This window comes from Pecten maximus, chromosome 9, assembly GCF_902652985.1.
Source record: "Pecten maximus chromosome 9, xPecMax1.1, whole genome shotgun sequence".
In the NCBI taxonomy this organism is placed as follows: domain Eukaryota; kingdom Metazoa; phylum Mollusca; class Bivalvia; order Pectinida; family Pectinidae; genus Pecten; species Pecten maximus.
Genome location: NC_047023.1, coordinates 40784105 through 40810253, shown reverse-complemented (window position 1 = coordinate 40810253; position 26149 = coordinate 40784105). Strand labels below are relative to the sequence as shown.

At 36.4% G+C, this 26149-nt stretch overlaps 1 protein-coding gene across 1 annotated transcript in view; it reads left to right on the top strand.

Annotated features, from left to right (window-relative positions):
- The window catches only part of LOC117335021 (ras GTPase-activating-like protein IQGAP1), a 113054-nt gene that overhangs the window by 64415 nt on the left and 22490 nt on the right, over positions 1–26149 (top strand). Inside the window, 17 exon segments of the mRNA XM_033894913.1 lie at positions 416–509; positions 1791–1951; positions 2635–2674; positions 3066–3229; positions 4665–4703; positions 6582–6663; positions 6974–7137; positions 7790–7880; positions 8850–9017; positions 9231–9373; positions 15788–15958; positions 16548–16631; positions 18114–18185; positions 18593–18662; positions 19269–19355; positions 20883–21004; positions 23331–23629. Of these exon segments, the coding sequence (XP_033750804.1) occupies positions 416–509; positions 1791–1951; positions 2635–2674; positions 3066–3229; positions 4665–4703; positions 6582–6663; positions 6974–7137; positions 7790–7880; positions 8850–9017; positions 9231–9373; positions 15788–15958; positions 16548–16631; positions 18114–18185; positions 18593–18662; positions 19269–19355; positions 20883–21004; positions 23331–23629 (2051 nt within the window).

The window sequence follows — 26149 nt, the reverse complement described above, 5'->3', positions numbered from 1 at the left end:
TTATAGTGCAGATTGTAAAGATTACTGAAAGGCCTACGCTGCGCCTATATTCTGAGGTTACAGCCAATGACGGACCATCCCAAATTTATTTTGATCATCAGCGTAGCATCAGAATAGATAAACTCACAAAGGTAAACGGTACACTCAACATTTACAGGAAGTTGTCAACCTAAAACACTTCCACAATAGATTGATTTTTGTCCTCAGAACTAAAGAAAGAATGAAATGAAAAGAAGTCGTGCTACAGATATATCTTACTGCCTTGAAGAAGGGACGGATGGGAAATTCCTGACACACATGAATGATAATGAGTAAAAAGATAACATTGATATTCATCCTACTAGGTCTGCGTACATGATGGTATCCACATTGACACGATGATAACTTTTAGACCTTGTATTATTTTCTTTTCCAGAATAACAATGGAGAAGAAGATGTGATCTTGGAGAGAGAAGAAATCCAACAAGCTGTCTCCGCGGCCAACCTGGATGCTGATGTAGAATATCAGAGTAAGTGAGATCCCTGTCTTCACTCCCAAAGGGATGAATGGTTATTTAGCTCTTACCCTGTTTTACAATCTTATGTATGTGATATTGAAGTTACGGTAATAGAAAACAATCTATTACATTTTTACTAGCGAAATATGGAAAATTATTCATTCTATAAAACAGATATTTTTTCACTTGTGAAAAATATCTATTTTTCTGATTTGACCAATCAGAACACTGCTTACAAACATCAGAGAGGAAAAAAAAAAGCCAACCCATTTATTTTGTTATAAAAATGTATTAAACAGAATATCTAAAGTATCTTTGGCAATACCAAATATATTTCACTCATGGGGCTAATATTTTGATATTTTTAACTCTTGTTGTGCACTCATGAGGAATATTAAAATATTAGCCCCATTCGTGAAATACTTTTGTTATTACTGAAGACACTGTTAGATATCCTCTATTTATTTGGTATTACTAGAGACACTGATAGATATCCTCTATATATTTGGTATTACTGAAGACACTGATAGATATCCTATATATATTTGGTATTACTGAAGACACTGATAGATATCCTCTATATATTTGGTATTACTGAAGACACTGATAGATATCCTCTATATATTTGGTATTACTGAAGACACTGATAGATATCCTCTATATATTTGGTATTACTGAAGACACTGTTAGATATCCTCTATATATTTGGTATTATCTGAAGACACTGTTAGATATCCTCTATATATTTGGTAATTACTGAAGACATTGTTAGATACCTCTATATATTTGTATTACTGAAGACACTGTTAGAATATTCCTCTTATTATTTGGTATTACTGAAGAAATTGTTAGATATCCTCTATATATTTGGTATTACTGAAGACACTGTTAGATATTCTCTATATATCTCTATATATTTGGTATTACTGAAGACACTGTTAGATATCCTCTATATATTTGGTATTACTGAAGACATTGTTAGATATCCTCTATATATTTGGTATTACTGAAGACACTGATAGATATCCTCTATATATTTGGTATTACTGAAGACACTGTTAGATATCCTCTATATATTTGGTATTACTGAAGACACTGTTAGATATCCTCTATATATTTGGTATTACTGAAGACACTGAGACACTGTTAGATATCCTCTATATATTTGGTATTACTGAAGACACTGTTAGATATCCTCTATATATTTGGTATTACTGAAGACACTGTTAGATATCCTCTATATATTTGGTATTACTGAAGACACTGTTAGATATCCTCTATATATTTTTACAGAGTCTCAGTGTGTGATTGCCATCAATGCCGCTATAAATAACAGCGACGCGACTGTGCTGATGAGGGCCCTCCAGAACCCTGCGGCCAAACTACCGCCTGTCAATCCTTACGGAGATACCCTATATCTTGAAGAGTTCTTTAACATGCGACAGGAGAAGCAGGTACTCATTCAGATTCAAATAATGAAAATTCCACGTCTTAAGTTATATAAACTTTGATTAACGACACTTTCAAAAAATATTTTTCATCAATGGTACTATAGTGTTTATCAGATAAAAGTTACTTTAATTGATGTTTTATGGTAAGAGTGATCAGAAGATCAGCGAAGCTTGGATTCTAACAAATTAGTGAATTGTTGACACATCTTACTAGGATGTTCACTCAAACCTGTCATATATGACCTTCTGAGATAGCCAATATAAATCTCACATAGAACAGGTGGTCTCTTAATCCAGGTTCAATGAAAATGACCCAACAAGTAAAGTTCATGATTATGAAAATGAAATTTCCTCAATCTTCAAATAAATTAATATAGAAAATATTATAGAATCTTTATCAAGAGACCACTCAAGAGAAATTGCCTTCCTGAATTCCTCGTCCGGACTTCCATCCAGATTATTAGTCACATTACTGCGTTTTCTACATCATGACAGAGTAAAAGTAGACAAGTTTGTCTGGTTTCCTCATGATTATGACTTCTACTTTCATTTTAAAACCAGAAAGTTGTTGAAAAAAAATTGCTTGGGACATAGAAATGATGGTTGTTAGTCGCGTCTGACAGGTGGTCGCTAAGGCAGGTTTGACTATATCAGTAATAATGACTAAATCGTTTTGTGTTTTACAGGACGACCTGGACTACGATGAAATTTTTGCTGCTGTTAAAGGTAAAGCTGTGCTAAATAGGAATTCAAACATCATCAAATGGGAAAGATTGCAACATCCCCAAATGGGATGACAAATTTAAACATCCCCAAATGGGGTGACAAGATTTAAACATCCTCAATTGGCGTGACAAGATTTAAAAGTGAAAAGATTATGGCGGGGTTTAAGATGTAGTTAGAAATTACTGGGTTTAAGAACAAAACAGGGATGACAGAATCTCTCAATAATCGATCATGTTATGAATAAGGAACTGTACACTATTGACACTGTCTCTCAATGGAGAAGTCAAAAAGTAGTCTTAGAATGATTATATATTAACAGACCTCTCTATGGAGTCTCCTATTTGTATTCTACGGTTTTCAAGACTGTAAGTATATACATTAAATGTTTCAGTCTTGTCCGCTGTCGCTGCCATCAATGAAGCTGTTGAAGTAGGAGATCAGGGTGCCACGTTTAAAACTCTGACAAATGAAGATGCTTGTATACATAATTTGGAGGAACAGAACCTCGACAGATACCAGAAGGGGCTGGTTCATGCAAGGGCTGCAAAAGTTGAGGTAAATAAAAACTAAATACCTTCCTGGTTCGAACTGATAAACTTGAGTTATTAAACCAGGTTGTTTTGTAGAGACATCATTGCTAACAATTAACACCTGTGTGGACACTAGTGTCATTTGAATTTAGCTGTTGTTCAGACTCGTCGTCATATGGCTTATGTCAGCTGTTGGGGGACACCAGGCCATTGTTATATGATGTATGTCAGCTGTTGTGAGGACACCATTGTTGTATGATGTCTGTCAGCTGTTAGGGGACACCATTGTTATATGATGTATGTCAGCTGTTAGGGGACACCATTGTTATATGATGTATGTCAGCTGTTAGGGGACACCATTGTTATATGATGTATGTCAGCTGTTGGGGGACACCAGGCCATTGTTATATGATGTATGTCAGTTGTTGTGGTGACACCATTGTCGTATGATGTATGTCAGTTGTTGTGGTGACACCATTGTCGTATGATGTATGTCAGCTGTTGTGAGGACACCATTGTCGTATGATGTATGTCAGCTGTTGTGGTGACACCATTGTCGTATGATGTCTGTCAGCTGTTGTGGTGACACCATTGTCGTATGATGTATGTCAGCTGTTGTGAGGACACCATTGTCGTATGATGTATGTCAGTTGTTGTGGTGACACCATTGTCGTATGATGTCTGTCAGCTGTTATGGTGACACCATTGTCGTATGATGTCTGTCAGTTGTTGTGGTGACACCATTGTCGTATGATGTCTGTCAGCTGTTGTGAGGACACCATTGTTATATGATGTATGTCAACTGTTGTGGTGACACCATTGTCGTATGATGTCTGTCAGCTGTTGTGGTGACACCATTGTCGTATGATGTATGTCAGCTGTTGTGAGGACACCATTGTTATATGATGTATGTCAGTTGTTGTGGTGACACCATTGTCGTATGATGTATGTCAGCTGTTGTGAGGACACCATTGTCGTATGATGTATGTCAGTTGTTGTGGTGACACCATTGTCGTATGATGTCTGTCAGCTGTTATGGTGACACCATTGTCGTATGATGTATGTCAGCTGTTGTGAGGACATTGTTGTCGTATGATGTATGTCAGCTGTTGTGATGACACCATTGTCGTATGACGTATGTCAGTTGTTGGTTTATTGTGAGACGTGTGTGATAAAAAAGGCAACAAAGCAGCAAATCTTTGTTGGGAATATAGGTATTACAGTTGTTTTACTAAAAACTAAAATGATGACTTCGCTGCTTACTGGTCAAACGATTAGCTGGATATGATCACGCGGTACATCGTAAGTCCCAGTCAAACGATTAGCTGGATATGATCACGCGGTACATCGTAAGTCCCAGTCAAAGGATTAGCTGGATATGATCACGCGGTACATCGTAAGTCCCAGTCAAAGGATTAGTTGTTATATCTCTAGATCCTGATTTGTATTTATTCCAACAGAGTGTTCAGGAGACAACCGAGTCGGACGAGACTGTTGGTGTGAGTTGAGAGTTGAATTATCTTATTGTTATTTGCCTTAACTCTCGCCTGTATTATCTATAACATATATCTATACATCTTAGGCTTGTTATTGGACACATGCACAGATTCCTGGATAGTTATACTTTTTTACAAAAAATAAATGATGTTACAGCTGTTGTATGCTCTGTTTGATAGCTGTTTTATACTAAAAGCAGTTTTTGAATGGTTCATTAATGCAATTTTGCATCCATGTTTTTTAGGGGACAAATTTTAGAATTGTCTCAACGTATTAAAGTATTGTTTTTTCTACGAGATTATATTCATGGCACAATCAGCATTTAGAATTAAAGATACTGGTATTTTAGGTGATGCTTAGTGAAAAAAAAAAACGTTATGAAGATTCCTTAATTCAATCATTGGACACGAATCAAGTGAAACTTTCCAGAACTATTTAAAACACCATATCTATAGCCACGAGTTGTTGTCCACCCTTCAGATTCCAGCTCGTAATTAATTTCCTGTTTCTCTGGTGGTTATGATATCTGTCATTTCTCTAAGACCTATCTAAGTACCCAGATCACAAAAAACTAGTTATGACGTTACTTCACAGAAAAATAGTAACATATTATATAACTCATTGCACTGCAACTGTATTTATCCGTAAATAAGCCCCCGCTTACAACGAAGCCTCCACTCATGAATAAGGCCCTTCTTCATTTTTGCAGAATCATTAATTTTTAAAAAATAGTCAGCTAAAACTGCTTCACTAATACCAATAAGCCCCCAATCTTTGATACTAAACTTGGTGAGGGGACTTATTTGAGGATAAATACGGTATTATATTTCAGCATGTCAGCATGACCATCTTCTACTAATGATGTACAGTTCAGATGATATAAGAAGTGATGATATATTTCTATAAAATCTTACTTGACTTTACCTGACTTGAATTTTGTGTATCTGTTGATTGGTATATATACATACACACACTGTCGCTGCTTGTAATTCTATAGTCATTGAATATAATGCATTAGAAAAAAGTTGCAAGCTTATAAACTTATAAACTGTACAGACTGTTTTTAAGCTAGCTAGATATTTTATATAAGCATGTAGTTTGTGTCTGATCTGACAGCCCCTGGTTATGTTAATATTGTCAGAGGATGCTGAAGTGAATTTATGATATAGAACTGGCGAGTAGTATTCTTTACGTGGATAAGATTTTCCTATGTTAGTTCGAGGTTCTATGAACCATGTCATTCTACTTGTACTTACTTTAAAGGTTGTATGTATATGTGTCTAAAATTTTCATGATTTTACAGAAAGTTAAAAGCCAAAAAAAAAAGAAATTGAGGAAAAAAATTGTCTTTCTCAATTGAATTTTATTTCCCCTGCTTTCATTGAAACGGGAAATATTAATTTGGGTTCGCCTGCCTGTCTGTCACGATTCGTCTTGCAAAATCAGTTTACTTAATCCTGTAATACATGTTCAATAATACATCTAACTTCTGTATAGGGCTTTACATTTTTTTTTTTGAGTTTAAAGCAATACATTATGGCTCAAAATCATTCTGTCTAGCTATAATGACATGTTTACTCCTAACCTCAAATTTGTCAGGAAAGTGGGGATATGAATTCCACAGATTTGCTTGTTCTCAATATGTTTATTATGTTTTTTTACTCTCTTTGAAAATATTAGAAAAAAGATCCTTCTGAAAATAACTGTTACTGTAGTTTTAGGGGATTTTAATTTTGTTGTTGATCAATCACAGCTAAAGCCTCTATGTGGTGTTGTTGTTTTGTTGTTTTCGTTGTGGTTGATCTATCACAACTAAAGCCTCTATGTGATGTTGTTTTGTTGTTTTCGTTGTGGTTGATATATCCACTTTTATTTTACAGTTGCCCTGTACACTTCTCACACACTTTGAGATCTGTTCAACCATTGACCAAGTGAACCAGCAGGTCTGTGAGGAACACGAGCGTACGTATATCTATATAAACACTAACTGTTTGTAATATTACGGTAACACTGGAGATATTTTGTGTATTGTCATAAAGCCCATATAGATATATATTTCCATTCATTAATAATCTTTGTAAGACTTGATACCGAATCCATGTTCTTTGAAAAAGAGAAATACTTTAACAGTGAAATGTTTTAAGTAAATTACTTCATAATGTCCAGCAAAAAAGGAAGAAAAATGTCTTTGCTATGTATTGATTCTCTTTGAAAAGGTTATGAATTTGAATTTGCAAAAAAAAAAAAAAAAAAAACGTTTTGTGGTTTGTAGGTGTTCTAGCCATTGGAGACATCAATAATGCTATCAGACAGGGCAACCCTGACGTGACCTTGGCCTCCCTGAAGGAGCCAACAGCCAAGCTAGAGGACGTTGAGGACCAGAATGCATACAGATATCAGGTTCTTCTGTGCCGGGAAATTGAATCTAAGGAGCAGGTTTGTTAGTTACTTGTGTCTGGACCTGGGGAGTAGTAGATTATACTGGAATAAATTGTCTATCACTGTAGAACTAGGGTTCCTAATGACGGCTGCCTAGTGGTCGAAACTTGTCAACAACGTCTAGACCACAATAAATAATATAAACATTCGTGGATGTTGAGAAGTCATTGTTTCCAAATATTATGTTCACCACACAGGAATGATCTCTATTGAATATGACAAGGTATCCACCCAGGAAGATTACCGCCATTTGAAATGGTTGGAGTTTTAAGTTCTATCTTCTGTAGTTTCACAAGAAGCAATCTTGTGATAAAAAGTTCAGGCCAAAGACAAATTTTCTAACATTAATACATTTTGACATTCCGAAAATTATACTTAATTTATTGATCAGGTTAATATTTAGGTCACAGAAATAAAGGTATGATATGTATATTGATTTGATATGAAATTGATGAATATTGAATATATTGGATTCAAATTGGTATTCAACTCCTTGTATAATAGAAAAAAGTATTACATCAGAATGCTGGAATAGTCTTTTGATTACAATGTGTCTCTAGTAGATTCTAATATTTGTTTTCAGTCAAGTTAGCTCCTTGATTATGTATTAAAGTCATCTATTCAATGAAAATACTGTTAAATTCAACAGGAATCCAGTGATGCTGACGCTGAATTATGGGTAGAGGAAATACAGAAGGCCATTGTCAATTCTAATCGAGATGCTGAGTTGGGGCTGAAAAGTATGTATTGTATTCCTCCATCTACAAATCTGTAAATTGCTTACATTTCGTCTGGGATTTATTTTCGTGTTAATGTGCGAGGAGAGTCATATTTGTATGAACTATTAGTTACCGATATAGGAATATGGCAGAGTCTAAGACTGTAAAAGCTCATCATTTGGGAATTTAAACTCTTTTCTATATGATTGTTAGTGTGCTTGAGAGTGTGTATCCGAACCGAAATCTATCTGTGGTCCCTATTTTAATCTCAGGTGATTCAAAAGATTTGAGGTTCCCCTAGTCTCTATAGAATAAAACACATATTTGACACTTGCACAATCCATTGTTCTATTGTTTAAGATATTTCTGAAACTTTTAATTAGCTGCAGGTGGCATAGTCATGATTGTATGTAATCAAATATGTTAGATCTACCTATGTCCAAGACTGACCACAAAATGAACTCAAACATGGGGCTTGGGAATGATAATAGGACTAGTGATTAGTTTTCATAGCAACTTTATTTTCGGCCTGGCCACTGAGTAGTGTTCAGTCATGCCAGACTTCTTTACATGTAGCTTGTTCGTCAACAAGATGCAATAGTATTACAAGGGAGGTAACTCATACGAAAAATTAATTTTTTCGATTTACTGGTTAGCAAAAGTAATATTTGGTTAGTAACGTTATTAACGATTAACAGCTACGTACCAACCCTGATAAAAACGTAAGCTTCATCCATATATTGTCCCATCTGATCGTGGCAATCACCCTCACTATGTAATTTAAAATTGATACATTTTAAACTTTACATTTAGCATTTTCATAGAAATCAGAAATCATATTTATTTCTGGAATGTTGCTAAGTACATGTTCAATTAATTAAATCCTACCTAATATTTTGGCAAAATTGTCACAAAACTCTTTGATACACAATGAAAAAATTCCAACAACTTTTGAGTTAAACCTTAAATCTATACATGTGATACTTGCAGCATCCTTGGCTGTGGAAGAAGTCAACAAAGTATCTGGTGAAAATGACAGTGACCTACTTTTGGAGGCCTTGACCGCTGGTGACCTTGCCTTACACAGTGTTGTTCCAGAGTGCAAAGATATGTACCTCCAGAAACTCGTAGAGGCGGGAAACACAAAGTCACAGAAAGGTAAGTATGTAGTCCTCTTGTACAAACGGGTCACCTTCGGGACCACATGGGATTTCTCTGAGTACTCTGGTTTCCTCTCACAGTTAGACCAATCACACACTTCCATCCTGGCCAACAAGCGTGATTAATATATTAAGTTGGTATAACTTGTTTTACAATTGTTGTAAAGTAAATAAAGTTTATATAATTTATATTTCTTATCTTTGGTAACAGGCGAGTGTGGGAGTGGCTGGATGATGAACAGGTTAAAGGACGGCTCTAAGTTTTTCTACAACACCCACGAACAAGAGTACTCATGGAGTCGACAGGATGGAGTAAATAAAGATCACGGTCTGCTCACAAAGGAGGAAGTACAGGTATGGACAGACAGACATTGTCCGTCTGTGGTCAAATATGTATCAAAGATACCAATGGACAGACAGACATCGTCCGTCTGTGGTCAAATATGTATCAAAGATACCAATGGACAGACATCGTCCGTCTGTGGTCAAATATGTATCAAAGATACCAATGGACAGACAGACATTGTCCATCCGTGGTCAAATATGTATCAAAGATACCAATGGACAGACAGACATCGTCCATCTGTGGTCAAATATGTATCAAAGATACCAATGGATAGACATCGTCCGTCTGTGGTCAAACATGTATCAAAGATACCAATGGACAGTCAGACATCGTCCATCTGTGGTCAAATATGTATCAAAGATACCAATGGACAGACAGACATCGTCCATCTGTGGTTAAATATGTATCAAAGATACCAATGGACAGACAGACATTGTCCATCCGTGGTCAAATATGTATCAAAGATACCAATGGACAGACAGACATCGTCCATCTGTGGTTAAATATGTATCAAAGATACCAATGGACAGACGGACATTGTCCATCTGTGGTCAAATATGTATCAAAAATACCAATGGACAGACAGACATCGTCCATCTGTGGTCAAATATGTATCATATATACCAATGGACAGACAGACATCGTCCATCTGTGGTCAAATATGTATCAGAGATACCAATGCACTGACAGACATTGTCCATCCGTGGTCAGATATGTATCAAAGATACCAATGGACTGACCGACATTGTCCATCTGTGGTCAAATATGTATCAAAGATACCAATGGACTGACCGACATCGTCCATCTGTGGTCAAATATGTATCAAAGATACCAATGGACAGACAGACATTGTCCATCTGTGGTCAAATATGTATCAAAGATACCAATGGACAGACAGACATTGTCCATCTGTGGTCAAATGTGTATCAGAGATACCAATGGACAGACAGACATTGTCCATCTGTGGTCAAATATGTATCAAAGATACCAATGGACAGACAGACATTGTCCATCTGTGGTCAAATATGTATCAGAGATACCAATGGACAGACAGACATTGTCCATCTGTGGTCAAATATGTATCAAAGATACCAATGGACAGACAGACATTGTCCATCTGTGGTCAAATATGTATCAAAGATACCAATGGGCAGACAGACATCGTCCGTCTGTGGTCAAATATGTATCAGAGATACCAATGGGCAGACAGACATCGTCCGTCTGTGGTCAAATATGTATCAGAGATACCAATGGACAGACAGACATCGTCCATCTGTGGTCAAATATGTATCAGAGATACCAATGGACAGACAGACATCGTCCATCTGTGGTCAAATATGTATCAAAGATACCAATGGACAGACAGACATTGTCCATCTGTGGTCAAATATGTATCAAAGATACCAATGCACTGACAAACATCGTCCATCTGTGGTCAAATATGTATCAAAGATACCAATGGACAGACAGACATTGTCCATCTGTGGTCAAATATGTATCAAAGATACCAATGGACAGTCAAACATCGTCCATCTGTGGTCAAATATGTATCAAAGATACCAATGGACAGACAGACATCGTCCATCTGTGGTCAAATATGTATCAAAGATACCAATGGACAGACAGACATCGTCCATCTGTGGTCAAATATGTATCAAAGATACCAATGCACTGACAAACATCGTCCATCTGTGGTCAAATATGTATCAAAGATACCAATGGACAGACAGACATTGTCCATCTGTGGTCAGATATGTATCAAAGATACCAATGGACTGACCGACATTGTCCATCTGTGGTCAAATATGTATCAAAGATACCAATGGACTGACCGACATCGTCCATCTGTGGTCAAATATGTATCAAAGATACCAATGGGCAGACAGACATTGTCCATCTGTGGTCAAATATGTATCAAAGATACCAATGGACAGACAGACATTGTCCATCTGTGGTCAAATATGTATCAAAGATACCAATGGACAGTCAGACATCGTCCATCTGTGGTCAAATATATATATATACAAAGATACCAATGGACAGACAGACATCGTCCATCTGTGGTCAAATATGTATCAAAGATACCAATGGACAGACAGACATTGTCCATCTGTGGTCAGATATGTATCAAAGATACCAATGGACTGACCGACATTGTCCATCTGTGGTCAAATATGTATCAAAGATACCAATGGACTGACCGACATCGTCCATCTGTGGTCAAATATGTATCAAAGATACCAATGGACAGACAGACATTGTCCATCTGTGGTCAAATATGTATCAGAGATACCAATGCACTGACAGACATCGTCCATCTTGTGTACAAGATATCTGATAAATCTCTGGAGAGTATACCTTTGTGAACCCCCACTCGCTTTGCTTTTATTTTATTTGTGCCCATATAACTTAGGTAGAATGCTTTGTTGTTATGGAGATATTGTGTTGTTATGGAGATATTGTGTTGTTATGGAGATATTGTGTATTACATAACAAATTGTGATTTTATGTTTACTTCCTAAAAGTTTTGACCTATTGATGTGTCATCCATACATAGACAAACCCAAGTTTGTTTACCAGAGCAACCTTCAAGGTTTATCTTCTTACCAAACAGCTGATGTGATTCCAAACTGTAGGCCCCATTCCTGATGGCTATCTGTCGAGTTGGTAGTAAGAGCACCTTAGGACGTTAATCTTGGTCTTAGCAAATCAAAAATTCTAACAACCATGAAAAGTTGTTAGTTAGGTTATGTACACAGGCATATTCAATCTTTTGTCTTGTTTTCTTGTTTTTACAATGTTAAGGACGACTGTGTCTTTGTCTTGTTTTTACAATGTTAAGGACGACAGTGTTTTTGTCTTGTTTTTACAATGTTAAGGACGACTGTGTCTTTGTCTTGTTTTTATAATGTTAAGGTCAACAGTGTCTTTGTCTTGTTTTTACAATGTTAAGGTCAACAGTGTTTTTGTCTTGTTTTTACAATGTTAAGGACGACTGTGTTTTTGTCTCGTTTTTACAATGTTAAGGACGACAGTGTTTTTGTCTCGTTTTTACAATGTTAAGGTCAACAGTGTTTTTGTCTTGTTTTTACAATGTTAAGGTCAACAGTGTTTTTGTCTTGTTTTTACAATGTTAAGGTCAACAGTGTTTTTGTCTTGTTTTTACAATGTTAAGGTCAACAGTGTTTTTGTCTTGTTTTTACAATGTTAAGGTCAACCGTGTTTTTGTCTTGTTTTTACAATGTTAAGGACGACTGTGTCTTTGTCTTGTTTTTACAATGTTAAGGACAACAGTGTTTTTGTCTTGTTTTTACAATGTTAAGGACGACTGTGTTTTTGTCTTGTTTTTATAATGTTAAGGACAACAGTGTTTTTGTCTTGTTTTTACAATGTTAAGGTCAACAGTGTTTTTGTCTTGTTTTTACAATGTTAAGGACGACTGTGTTTTTGTCTTGTTTTTATAATGTTAAGGACAACAGTGTTTTTGTCTTGTTTTTACAATGTTAAGGACGACAGTGTTTTTGTCTCGTTTTTACAATGTTAAGGTCAACAGTGTTTTTGTCTTGTTTTTACAATGTTAAGGACGACTGTGTTTTTGTCTTGTTTTTATAATGTTAAGGACAACAGTGTTTTTGTCTTGTTTTTACAATGTTAAGGACGACTGTGTTTTTGTCTTGTTTTTACAATGTTAAGGTCAACAGTGTTTTTGTCTCGTTTTTACAATGTTAAGGACGACTGTGTTTTTGTCTTGTTTTTATAATGTTAAGGTCAACTGTGTTTTTGTCTTGTTTTTACAATGTTAAGGAGGACTGTGTCTTTGTCTTGTTTTTACAATGTTAAGGTCAACAGTGTCTTTGTCTTGTTTTTACAATGTTAAGGTCAACAGTGTTTTTGTCTTGTTTTTATAATGTTAAGGACGACTGTGTTTTTGTCTTGTTTTTATAATGTTAAGGACGACTGTGTCTTTGTCTTGTTTTTACAATGTTAAGGACGACTGTGTCTTTGTCTTGTTTTTACAATGTTAAGGACGACTGTGTTTTTGTCTTGTTTTTACAATGTTAAGGACGACTGTGTTTTTGTCTCGTTTTTACAATGTTAAGGTCAACTGTGTTTTTGTCTTGTTTTTACAATGTTAAGGTCAACTGTGTTTTTGTCTTGTTTTTACAATGTTAAGGACGACTGTGTTTTTGTCTCGTTTTTACAATGTTAAGGACGACAGTGTTTTTGTCTTGTTTTTACAATGTTAAGGACGACAGTGTTTTTGTCTCGTTTTTACAATGTTAAGGACGACAGTGTTTTTGTCTTGTTTTTATAATTTTAAGGACGACAGTGTTTTTGTCTCGTTTTTATAATGTTAAGGACGACTGTGTCTTTGTCTTGTTTTTATAATGTTAAGGTCAACAGTGTTTTTGTCTTGTTTTTACAATGTTAAGGACGACTGTGTTTTTGTCTTGTTTTTACAATGTTAAGGACGACAGTGTTTTTGTCTCGTTTTTATAATGTTAAGGTCAACAGTGTCTTTGTCTTGTTTTTACAATGTTAAGGTCAACAGTGTTTTTGTCTTGTTTTTACAATGTTAAGGTCAACAGTGTTTTTGTCTTGTTTTTATAATGTTAAGGACGACAGTGTTTTTGTCTTGTTTTTACAATGTTAAGGACGACTGTGTCTTTGTCTTGTTTTTACAATGTTAAGGACAACAGTGTCTTTGTCTTGTTTTTACAATGTTAAGGACGACTGTGTTTTTGTCTTGTTTTTACAATGTTAAGGACGACTGTGTCTTTGTCTTGTTTTTATAATGTTAAGGACGACAGTGTTTTTGTCTCGTTTTTATAATGTTAAGGTCAACAGTGTTTTTGTCTTGTTTTTATAATGTTAAGGACGACTGTGTCTTTGTCTTGTTTTTACAATGTTAAGGACGACTGTGTTTTTGTCTCGTTTTTACAATGTTAAGGTCAACAGTGTTTTTGTCTCGTTTTTACAATGTTAAGGTCAACAGTGTTTTTGTCTCGTTTTTACAATGTTAAGGACGACTGTGTTTTTGTCTTGTTTTTACAATGTTAAGGACGACAGTGTCTTTGTCTTGTTTTTACAATGTTAAGGTCAACAGTGTCTTTGTCTTGTTTTTATAATGTTAAGGTCAACAGTGTTTTTGTCTTGTTTTTACAATGTTAAGGACGACAGTGTTTTTGTCTCGTTTTTAAAAAGTTAAGGACGACTGTGTCTTTGTCTTGTTTTTACAATGTTAAGGTCAACAGTGTTTTTGTCTTGTTTTTACAATGTTAAGGTCAACAGTGTTTTTGTATCGTTTTTACAATGTTAAGGACGACTGTGTCTTTGTCTTGTTTTTACAATGTTAAGGACGACTGTGTTTTTGTCTTGTTTTTACAATGTTAAGGACGACTGTGTTTTTGTCTTGTTTTTACAATGTTAAGGACGACTGTGTCTTTGTCTTGTTTTTACAATGTTAAGGTCAACAGTGTTTTTGTCTTGTTTTTACAATGTTAAGGTCAACAGTGTTTTTGTATCGTTTTTACAATGTTAAGGACGACTGTGTCTTTGTCTTGTTTTTACAATGTTAAGGTCAACAGTGTCTTTGTCTTGTTTTTACAATGTTAAGGACGACTGTGTCTTTGTCTTGTTTTTACAATGTTAAGGACGACAGTGTCTTTGTCTTGTTTTTACAATGTTAAGGACGACTGTGTCTTTGTCTTGTTTTTACAATGTTAAGGACGACTGTGTTTTTGTCTTGTTTTTACAATGTTAAGGACGACTGTGTTTTTGTCTTGTTTTTACAATGTTAAGGACGACTGTGTCTTTGTCTTGTTTTTACAATGTTAAGGTCAACAGTGTTTTTGTCTTGTTTTTACAATGTTAAGGATGACAGTGTTTTTGTCTTGTTTTTACAATGTTAAGGACGACTGTGTTTTTGTCTTGTTTTTACAATGTTAAGGACGACTGTGTTTTTGTCTTGTTTTTACAATGTTAAGGACGACTGTGTCTTTGTCTTGTTTTTACAATGTTAAGGTCAACAGTGTTTTTGTCTTGTTTTTACAATGTTAAGGATGACAGTGTTTTTGTCTTGTTTTTACAATGTTAAGGACGACTGTGTTTTTGTCTCGTTTTTACAATGTTAAGGTCAACAGTGTCTTTGTCTTGTTTTTACAATGTTAAGGACGACTGTGTCTTTGTCTTGTTTTTACAATGTTAAGGTCAACTGTGTCTTTGTCTTGTTTTTACAATGTTAAGGACGACAGTGTTTTTGTCTTGTTTTTACAATGTTAAGGACGACAGTGTCTTTGTCTCGTTTTTACAATGTTAAGGACGACAGTGTTTTTGTCTTGTTTTTATAATTTTAAGGACGACAGTGTTTTTGTCTTGTTTTTACAATGTTAAGGACGACTGTCTTTGTCTTGTTTTGATAGAAAGTGGTATCAGAAGTGACTGCTGAACATGACCGAGAACTTTTATTCAAAGCGAATGAGAACTTTATCGTACGGATACAGTCGTGTGTGAGAGGATACCTGGCCAGGAAGGCTTATACACAGAGAGTTAACTTCATGAACACACAGCTACCAGCCATTACCAAAATACAGGTAAGTCCTCAATATACAGTGGAACCTTACTTTACCAAAATACAGGTAAGTCCTGAATATACAGTGGAACCAGCCATTACCAAAATACAGGTAAGTCCTGAATATACAGTGGAACCAGCCATTACCAAAATACAAGTAAGTCCTCAATATACAGTGGAACCTGACTTTACCAAAATACAAGTAAGTCCTGAATATACAGTGGAACCTGACTTTACCAACACTATATGGGAGTCTAACTGTTGAATATGACAGTGTGTTGGTTAAGTCAGTGTCGGCAATGACAGTGGAGCATTCATGCTGTTGTTCTGGTGGATATGGTTAGATGTTACAGGATGTCGCCTAGGTCAATATGGTCGGATGTTACAGGATGTTGTTGAAATCAGTGGCCGGTAAGGTCAGGTTTCACTGTATAACTGATGCATGAAACTATGAGCTATTATGTTAATTCTGGTAACTCTTGAATATCAGCTATTATAGAAATTCTCGAATATAAAGCTGTCATTTATATCCAAAATACAGGTAATGCATGAAAATTCAGGTAACTCATGAATATAATGTGTACCTATGTGTTGTTTTGTGATGGTTTCAGGCTTGCTGGAAAGGATATAAACAGCGTAAGGATTACCAGGGGAGACTGAAATATCTCCAAGATAATCACGATGCAGTTGTCAAGGTGAGTTTCTCCATAACACAGAAAATATTCTATTGTTTCCAAGTTAAATATAGACAATGTTACAACTGTAATTATGGCCGTAATCTCTAAACAATTATTAGGAAAGATTGGCAGTCAGTCTTAAAACCAGACGGGAAAAAAACCTTATTTCATTTTGATTACAGCATACATGCCATATTTTTGGGAGACCAATAAGGGAGATTGATGATTATTTTAAGGGAGTTTTGCCTAAAATAAGGGAGATTTGTGCGCGACATAAATATCGACATTTTTACTCAATTTTTTAGCAATTAACTAATTTTGAAAGTGATAAAGAATATATGTGTTTATTTTAGATATTAATCATATTGTATATGCAAACAACAAAAAGTTGTATAAGGTAAAACATGCAATAAGTATACATTCAGATTATGATGATATGAATTTTTTTTTTCAATTTTTTTTATGCAACACAAAAAGTTTCACAGCTTTATGCATATTGCATAACAGCATTTGAAAAGGGTATATTATAATTACATGTAGCTAAAGATTAAGACAAGCAAGTTATTCATTTATCAGTTTTGATTTTCTTAAAATTAGAAAGCTTGATCCACTCCGAGGGAACACATCAGTTGTAAAAATCACCATGAAATGTCCTGTGGGATACCTTATGTTGGACCATTTAGATATAAAAATATTCCAAGTGTGCAAGTGTATACATGAAATCATGAGAACGGAAGATGTTCATGTTAGGAGACTGCAGTAAATCTGATCACGATCATTCTAGATTGTGTATATTGTCTCTGTCATGGACTGTACAGTCATTGTAAACACCATGATTGACCACTTTTTAACGACCAACAGATGTGCTAATTTTGATAGTTTTCTAAAAGAAAATATCGGATTTCATCTTGCTATCACTGATCAACGATACACATGGTAAATGAAAAACATGTGTGATTTTGCGTCTGACCAGACTGAGACTCTGTATCAATTACCATCATCAAAGTATGGTCCTAAAAGAAAACAAACCATAATTCAAGTCTGTTAGCTAAAGGGGTTAAAGTTGTTTGTAAGCGACTTGCCTTTATTTCATGGTGATAGATATTCTAGCGCAAACATTACACTAGCCAGAGCTTCGTGTGAAAGCCGTGTCCAACAGGCGCCATTTTGATTGTGTGATCACGTGAACAGATGGATCACGTGATCGCTAAATTTAGCCAATTCTCACGAGAAATACACTGAATTGTAAACAAAAATGGCGTCGGCAAAAATACCGGAGGCAATTACAAAATACGGGAATTTTGGCTCTCCTGCCGGGAGGAAATAAATGACTTAAAAATAAGGGAGATTTTGTCTCAGGCCGGGAGGTATGGCATGTATGTTACAGGAAGAATGATATTTTTACTTTGGGTTGATGCCTATTTTAGTGGGGTAATGTAATAACAACATAAAAATCCTCAATTGGTGTGAATTGGATCCTTTTTTTTTTTTTTTTTCCAGCTGCAGGCTGTTGTGCGCATGTGGAGACAGGCGACAAAATATCGCAGTCGGCTTCAATTCTTCAAAGATCACGTAAGTTTATTTACTTTTAATAAGTTTATAGAAATAGATACTAGTACTACACATCCTAGAGATTGAAAATTCAGGGAAAATTCTCATACAGATTACAAAAAAATCTATACCACATTTACCACTAATTATATTAAGGTAACATATTTCAAAATTGATTAAAAATTGCAACAGATTTTTAAGCAAAAGCGAAGCATTATTTGTCACAGATTATTTTTTCAAAATCTCCTTAACTCTCTGTATCATTATCACGTATGTTTGTATGCCAAACATTTAAGTTATTTGATACTTGCCATTATTCAAGAGAATTTTTGTAAGAAGAAGAGTTCTTGGACATAGAAAGCATAGCTAATCAAAGAGATACAATATAAATGATCATAAAAATAATTTGTTTAAATTTTATTATACAGGAAGCAGATGTTATAAAAATCCAGGCATTTGTGCGTTCTAACAAAGCGAAGAACGACTACAAGGCATTAAGTAAGTGTGAAATGGTCCTGTTTTACTGCCCATATTTAACCCAGGTTGCTTCATTGATGTCTTCATTTTCAAATGCTTAATAACCAAATCTAATTAAGTGGGTTAGAATCCAGTATGGCTGCAATGCATAAGTTTACAAAATATTATACAGAGATGATTTGGTTAGCTTCTGTATGGATGAAGGGATTTTGATCTTACTTGGTTTGAAACATTATTGGGTATAGGAGAATCAATAGTAACTGAATATTGTATAGTATCTATTATCATTTAGAAGAGGGGAAGTGTTCAACAAAAATTGATTAGTAATGCTTTTCTTCTGAATTTGCTTTAGATTATCTTTGGAACTGAGAAAGCTAAATGACATTTAGTGTTTATAACTACCTTGTGTGGTACTTAGGTAGCTCCAAAAATGTAAAATGTTTTTTGATATAATTTACACAAGAGTGTTTTTTAACGGTCACTGGAAGTTTCAGGGGAGGATGCAGACCCTTTTGGCCTCTTGTTTCCCAATTTCTTCCTTCCAACAACAAACAATTCCATGGACATGTTACCTGCCTCAAACTGATCATCTCAACCTATTAAAGGATATATGAATCTATATTCCAGTGCATGAAGATAACCCTCCCCTCAATGTCGTCCAGAAGTTTGTCCATTTGTTGGACACCAGTGATGTAGATTACTCAGAAGAAATAGGTAAGTTAACTCTGTGCACTTACTGTGATAGGTGGATCTTATACCGTGTACACTTACTGTGATAGGTGGATCTTATACCGTGTACACTTACTGTGATAGGTGGATCTAATACCGTGTACACTTACTGTGATAGGTGGATCTTATACCGTGTACACTTACTGTGATAGGTGGATCTAATACCGTGTACACTTACTGTGATAGGTGGATCTAATACCGTGTACACTTACTGTGATAGGTGGATCTAATACCGTGTACACTTACTGTGATAGGTGGATCTTATACCATGTACACTTACTGTCATAGGTGGATCTTATACCGTGTACACTTACTGTCATAGGTGGATCTTATACCGTGTACACTTACTGTCATAGGTGGATCTTATACCGTGTACACTTACTGTCATAGGTGGATCTTATACCGTGTACACTTACTGTGATAGGTGGATCTTATACCGTGTACACTTACTGTGATAGGTGGATCTAATACCATGTACACTTACTGTGATAGGTGGATCTTATACCGTGTACACTTACTGTGATAGGTGGATCTAATACCGTGTACACTTACTGTCATAGGTGGATCTTATACCGTGTACACTTACTGTGATAGGTGGATCTAATACCGTGTACACTTACTGTCATAGGTGGATCTTATACCGTGTACACTTACTGTCATAGGTGGATCTTATACCGTGTACACTTACTGTCATAGGTGGATCTAATACTGTGTACACTTACTGTCATAGGTGGATCTTATACCGTGTTCACTTACTGTGATAGGTGGATCTAATACCGTGTACACTTACTGTCATAGGTGGATCTTATATCGTGTACACTTACTGTCATAGGTGGATCTAATACCGTGTACACTTACTGTGATGGATCTAATACCGTGTACACTTACTGTGATAGGTGGATCTAATACCGTGTACACTTACTGTCATAGGTGGATCTAATACCGTGTACACTTACTGTCATAGGTGGATCTAATACCGTAAATTTTAAAACAGGTCACCTATATCTAACAATGATCTGTCAGCAAAAGTCACCTGTATATAACAATAATTTGTCTATAAAGGTCGCTTGTATATAACAATAATCTGTCTATAAAGGTCACCTGTATATAACAATAACCTGTCTATAAAGGTCACTTGTATATAACAATAACCTGTCTATAAAGGTCACTTGTATATAACAATAACCTGTCTATAAAGGTCACTTGTATATAACAATAGCCTGTCTATAAAGGTCACTTGTATATAACAATAACCTGTCTATAAAGGTCACTTGTATATAGCAATAACCTGTCTATAAAGGTCACCTGTATATAACAATGAACTGTCTTTAAAGGTCACTTGGTAACGAATGTAATATAATTCATTTACCTCAAGTCATGGTATCCTAGTTTCTTGGGATTCTTTTTTAAAGCAATATTTTATATTTCATCAATTACACACTACAGTTTTATAATAAATATATCAAACACTGAGGATTGGAACGATCTGAGTACGATCTGGTTACCTTACAGAACTACAGAAGCTCCGACAGCAGGTGGTGACAGAGATACGGTCGACTCAGCAACTGGAGCATGACCTGGACACAATGGACATCAAGATCGGACTTCTCATCAAAAACAGGATCTCCCTACAGGTAATGACTGAACTGTAGGATCTCCCTACAGGTAACCACTGAACTGTCAGATCTCCCTACAGGTAATGACTGAACTGTCAGATCTCCCTACAGTAATGACTGAACTGTGGGATCTCCCTACAGGTAATGACTGAACTGTCAGATCTCCCTACAGGTAACCACTGAACTGTGGGATCTCCCTACAGGTAATGACTGAACTGTCAGATCTCCCTACAGGTAATGACTGAACTGTGGGATCTCCCTACAGGTAATGACTAAACTGTGGGATCTCCCTACAGGTAACCACTGAACTGTCAGATCTCCCTACAGGTAACCACTGAACTGTCAGATCTCCCTACAGGTAATGACTGAACTGTCAGATCTCCCTACAGGTAATGACTGAACTGTCAGATCTCCCTACAGGTAACCACTGAACTGTGGGATCTCCTACAGGTAATGACTGAACTGTGGGATCTCCCTACAGTAATAACTGAACTGTCATATCTCCCTACAGTAATAACTGAACTGTCAGATATCCCTACAGGTAATGACTGAACTGTGGGATCTCCCTACAGGTAATGACTGAACTGTCAGATCTCCCTACAGGTAATAACTGAACTGTCAGATCTCCCTACAGGTAATGACTGAACTGTGGGATCTCCCTACAGGTAAAAACTGAACTGTCAGATCTCCCTACAGGTAATAACTGAACTGTGGGATCTCCCTACAGGTAAAAACTGAACTGTCAGATCTCCCTACAGGTAATAACTGAACTGTGGGATCTCCTACAGGTAATAACTGAATTGTCAGATCTCCCTACAGGTAATAACTGAACTGTGGGATCTCCTACAGGTAATAACTGAATTGTCAGATCTCCCTACAGGTAATGACTGAACTGTCAGATCTCCCTACAGGTAATGACTGAATTGTCAGATCTCCCTACAGGTAATGACTGAACTGTCAGATCTCCCTACAGGTAACCACTGAACTGTCAGATCTCCCTACAGGTAATAACTGAACTGTCAGATCTCCCTACAGGTAACCACGGAACTGTCAGATCTCCCTACAGGTAATGACTGAACTGTCAGATCTCCCTACAGGTAACCACTGAACTGTCAGATCTCCCTACAGGTAATAACTGAATTGTCAGATCTCCCTACAGGTAATGACTGAATTGTCAGATCTCCCTACAGGTAATGACTGAACTGTCAGATCTCCCTACAGGTAATGACTGAACTGTCAGATCTCCCTACAGGTAACGACTGAACTGTGGGATCTCCCTACAGGTAATGACTGAACTGTCAGATCTCCCTACAGGTAACGACTAAACTGTGGGATCTCCCTACAGGTAATGACTGAACTGTGGGATCTCCCTACAGGTAATGAGTGAACTGTAGGATCTCCCTACAGGTAACCACTGAACTGTCAGATCTCCCTACAGGTAATAACTGAACTGTCAGATCTCCCTACAGGTAACCACGGAACTGTCAGATCTCCCTACAGGTAATGACTGAACTGTCAGATCTCCCTACAGGTAACCACTGAACTGTCAGATCTCCCTACAGGTAATGACTGAATTGTCAGATCTCCCTACAGTAATGACTGAACTGTCAGATCTCCCTACAGGTAATGACTGAATTGTCAGATCTCCCTACAGGTAATGACTGAATTGTCAGATCTCCCTACAGGTAATAACTGAACTGTCAGATCTCCCAACAGGTAATAACTGAACTGTGGGATCTCCCTACAGGTAACCACTGAACTGTCGGATCTCCCTACAGATAATGACTGAACTGTCGGATCTCCCTACAGGTAATGACTGAACTGTCGGATCTCCCTACAGGTAATGACTGAACTGTCAGATCTCCCTACAGGTAATGACTGAACTGTAGGATCTCCCTACAGGTAATGACTGAACTGTGGGATCTCCCTACAGGTAATGACTGAACTGTCAGATCTCCCTTCAGGTAATGACTGAACTGTGGGATCTCCCTACAGGTAATGACTGAACTGTCAGATCTCCCTACAGGTAATGACTGAACTGTGGGATCTCCCTACAGGTAATGACTGAATTGTCAGATCTCCCTACAGGTAACGACTGAACTGTGGGATCTCCCTTCAGGTAACGACTGAACTGTGGGATCTCCCTTCAGGTAATGACTGAACTGTCAGATCTCCCTACAGGTAATGACTGAACTGTGGGATCTCCCTACAGGTAATGACTGAACTGTGGGATCTCCCTTCAGGTAATGACCTACTTACCTAACTTACCAGACAATGTTTCATCTTTTTATGGAGGCTATAACACCTTCAGTGTTTACCTATAATTTTGTTTTGTCTCCATCAGGATGTAGTTACCCATGACAAAAAGCTGTCCAAACATAAAGAAATGAGTCAGAGTGTTCCTAAGGGACTGAAAGCCTTGAGTAAAGATTGTCACGACCGACTGGAGGCCTACCAGTACCTCTTCTACCTTCTACAAACCAATCCATCCTATCTTGCCAAACTCATTTTCGAGATGCCCCAGAGTCGAACAACCAAGTTCATGGAGTCGGTTATTTACTCGTTATTTAACTATGGCTCCAACCAGAGGGAGGAGTATCTACTTCTGAAGCTGTTTAGGAAGGCTTTGGAGGAAGAGATAGCGTAAGTCTTACCAACATAGATGTAGTGTAAGACTGCTATTTATATCGTTATCTAGATAAAGTGTAGGTGTACTGTTACCATAGTTACAACAATTGTAGGTGTACCGTTACCATAGTTACATAAATTATAGGTCAACTGTTACCATAGTTACATCGTTACATCAATTGTAGGTCAACTGTTACCATAGTTACATAGATATAGTCTTCATTGTTTCCATAGTTTTATCAAATGTAGGTGTACCATAACCATAGTTACACAGGTATAATGTAGGCTATATAACCATACAGATTGTCATATAGGTTGTTATCAAAACAAGTTGTATAGGGACATTAGTTTGTCATCATAACAAATACTTATTATCATCAAAACGTGTAGAGTTTGTAATGACCAGTTGTAGTCTTGTTATACACTGAATTATGTATCACAATGTACCTTCACCTGATTATCCCTTGGAATGTTAAGGAGGTATGCTACCTTACCCTGACTCACATTCTCTAGTCCAAAAGATTTCCTCAGTGAGAAACAAATATTTTGGAGCTGGAACCTTTTTTTTTTAAATTCAGACATTTTAAAAAATTTGCCCACAGATTCTGAATTGAGGTGTTATATGTAAAGGGAAGTAACTCTGACCTAAGTTATACATGAATTGAGGTGTTATATGTAAAGGGAAGTAACTCTGACCTAAGTTATACATGTATGTAAGGCAGCATACGTCCTTAAATGCATTATGAAACATACACCAACCATATGTTATCAATTCTCTCCAAGTAATCTCAAATATTTTAACCTTTCTGAACTTGCAGACGAATGTAAGTATTTATGGATGAATATTTAACTGTAGCATGAGTTCGTCTTCGTAAACAAGTATATCAAGTATCTTAGCACTTACCTAGCTGCTGCCACACAAAGATCAGGGATTGATCCAACTGTATGGGAAACATTATAAAGGACAGTCAAGCTTATCAATCTTTTCTCCATTGATTTGGATCTCTCTGTGGTCAATGACTCGCAGGAACGGATTCATCCAATATTAATTTGTTACACTAATCTTTGTCCTTGGTTAAGTCTGTGGCTTGCAGTTTTTTGTAATGGATCTTGTATTTCCTCACTAAAATGAACTGTTAATCCAAACCTCTGGTTTGTGTGTTTGTGGACTGACCATGATAACAAAAATTCTGGCCAATTTTGTAGTATGACAATGAATCATTTGTATCTGTAATTTAGGTCTAATGTAAGGTAACCTTGACATTCGTATGTTTGATCTATAGATGATATAACAGATTCTTATTGAGATTCAATATCTATGATGATGTATCGGCATTATTTCTTCTAAAGCTACTGAAACACAAAATCTTGTCAGAGTGTTTCCTTCAGGTACTATAATTATTACAGGTTATTTATAGACTACATCCAGGTGTAAAAATGTGTCACCACACGTGCTAGATTTGGAACATGTTTTGATCTAAATAGGATAAGCTTCATAATGAATTCTGTTGGGTTGAATCGCTCAGAACTTAAATATTGTGTAGGCTCCAGCTAGTGAGGGCAGTGACTAACGTCTGTTTTCTTCCAATAAGCACAGAAATAGTATGCATGACCATCCAATATTGATTTTTGCATTTTTCCCCAAGCTTATCAAGTGTATCATTTATCATAATATCAGTGTCTGATTGGTACATTGTATTCATGAAGAACACTGGGAACATAGATCCTGCAAGTTTTCGTAGAATTTAAAACATAAAACTGACCAGGAATTTATAAGCCTATACCTGTACACGCTAAAATTAAACACATCACAACAATCACATTACCTACCTCCACAGAAATGGTAGCATTTAACACAGAGCAAACAACAGCACAGCTTTTAGACATCACAAGCTTTTATAACAAAAAGAAATTCTAAAGTAAGATTTTAAAAAATACCTTAAATATGCATCCTTATACACTTTTTAATTTGTAGTGTCAATAACAGCAATAAACAAGAATAAAAGTTAAAATTACTTGAAATGTTTGGTATTATAAAGGGAAAGGTAATCCTGTGATGTGTGATATTATACAGGGGAGGCAATCCTGTGGTGTGTGATATTATACAGGGGAGGCAATCCTGTGGTGTGTGATATTATACAGGGGAGGCAATCCTGTGGTGTGTGATATTATACAGGGGAGGCAATCCTGTGGTGTGTTATATTATACAGGGGACACAATCCTGTGGTGTGTGATATTATACAGGGGAGGCAATCCTGTGGTGTGTTATATTATACAGGGGACACAATCCTATGGTGTGTGATATTATACAGGGGACACAATCCTGTGGTGTGTGATATTTTACAGGGGAGGCAATCCTGTGGTGTGTGATATTATACAGGGGAGGCAATCCTGTGGTGTGTGATATTATACAGGGGACACAATCCTATGGTGTGTGATATTATACAGGGGACACAATCCTGTGGTGTGTGATATTTTACAGGGGAGGCAATCCTGTGGTGTGTGATATTATACAGGGGAGGCAATCCTGTGGTG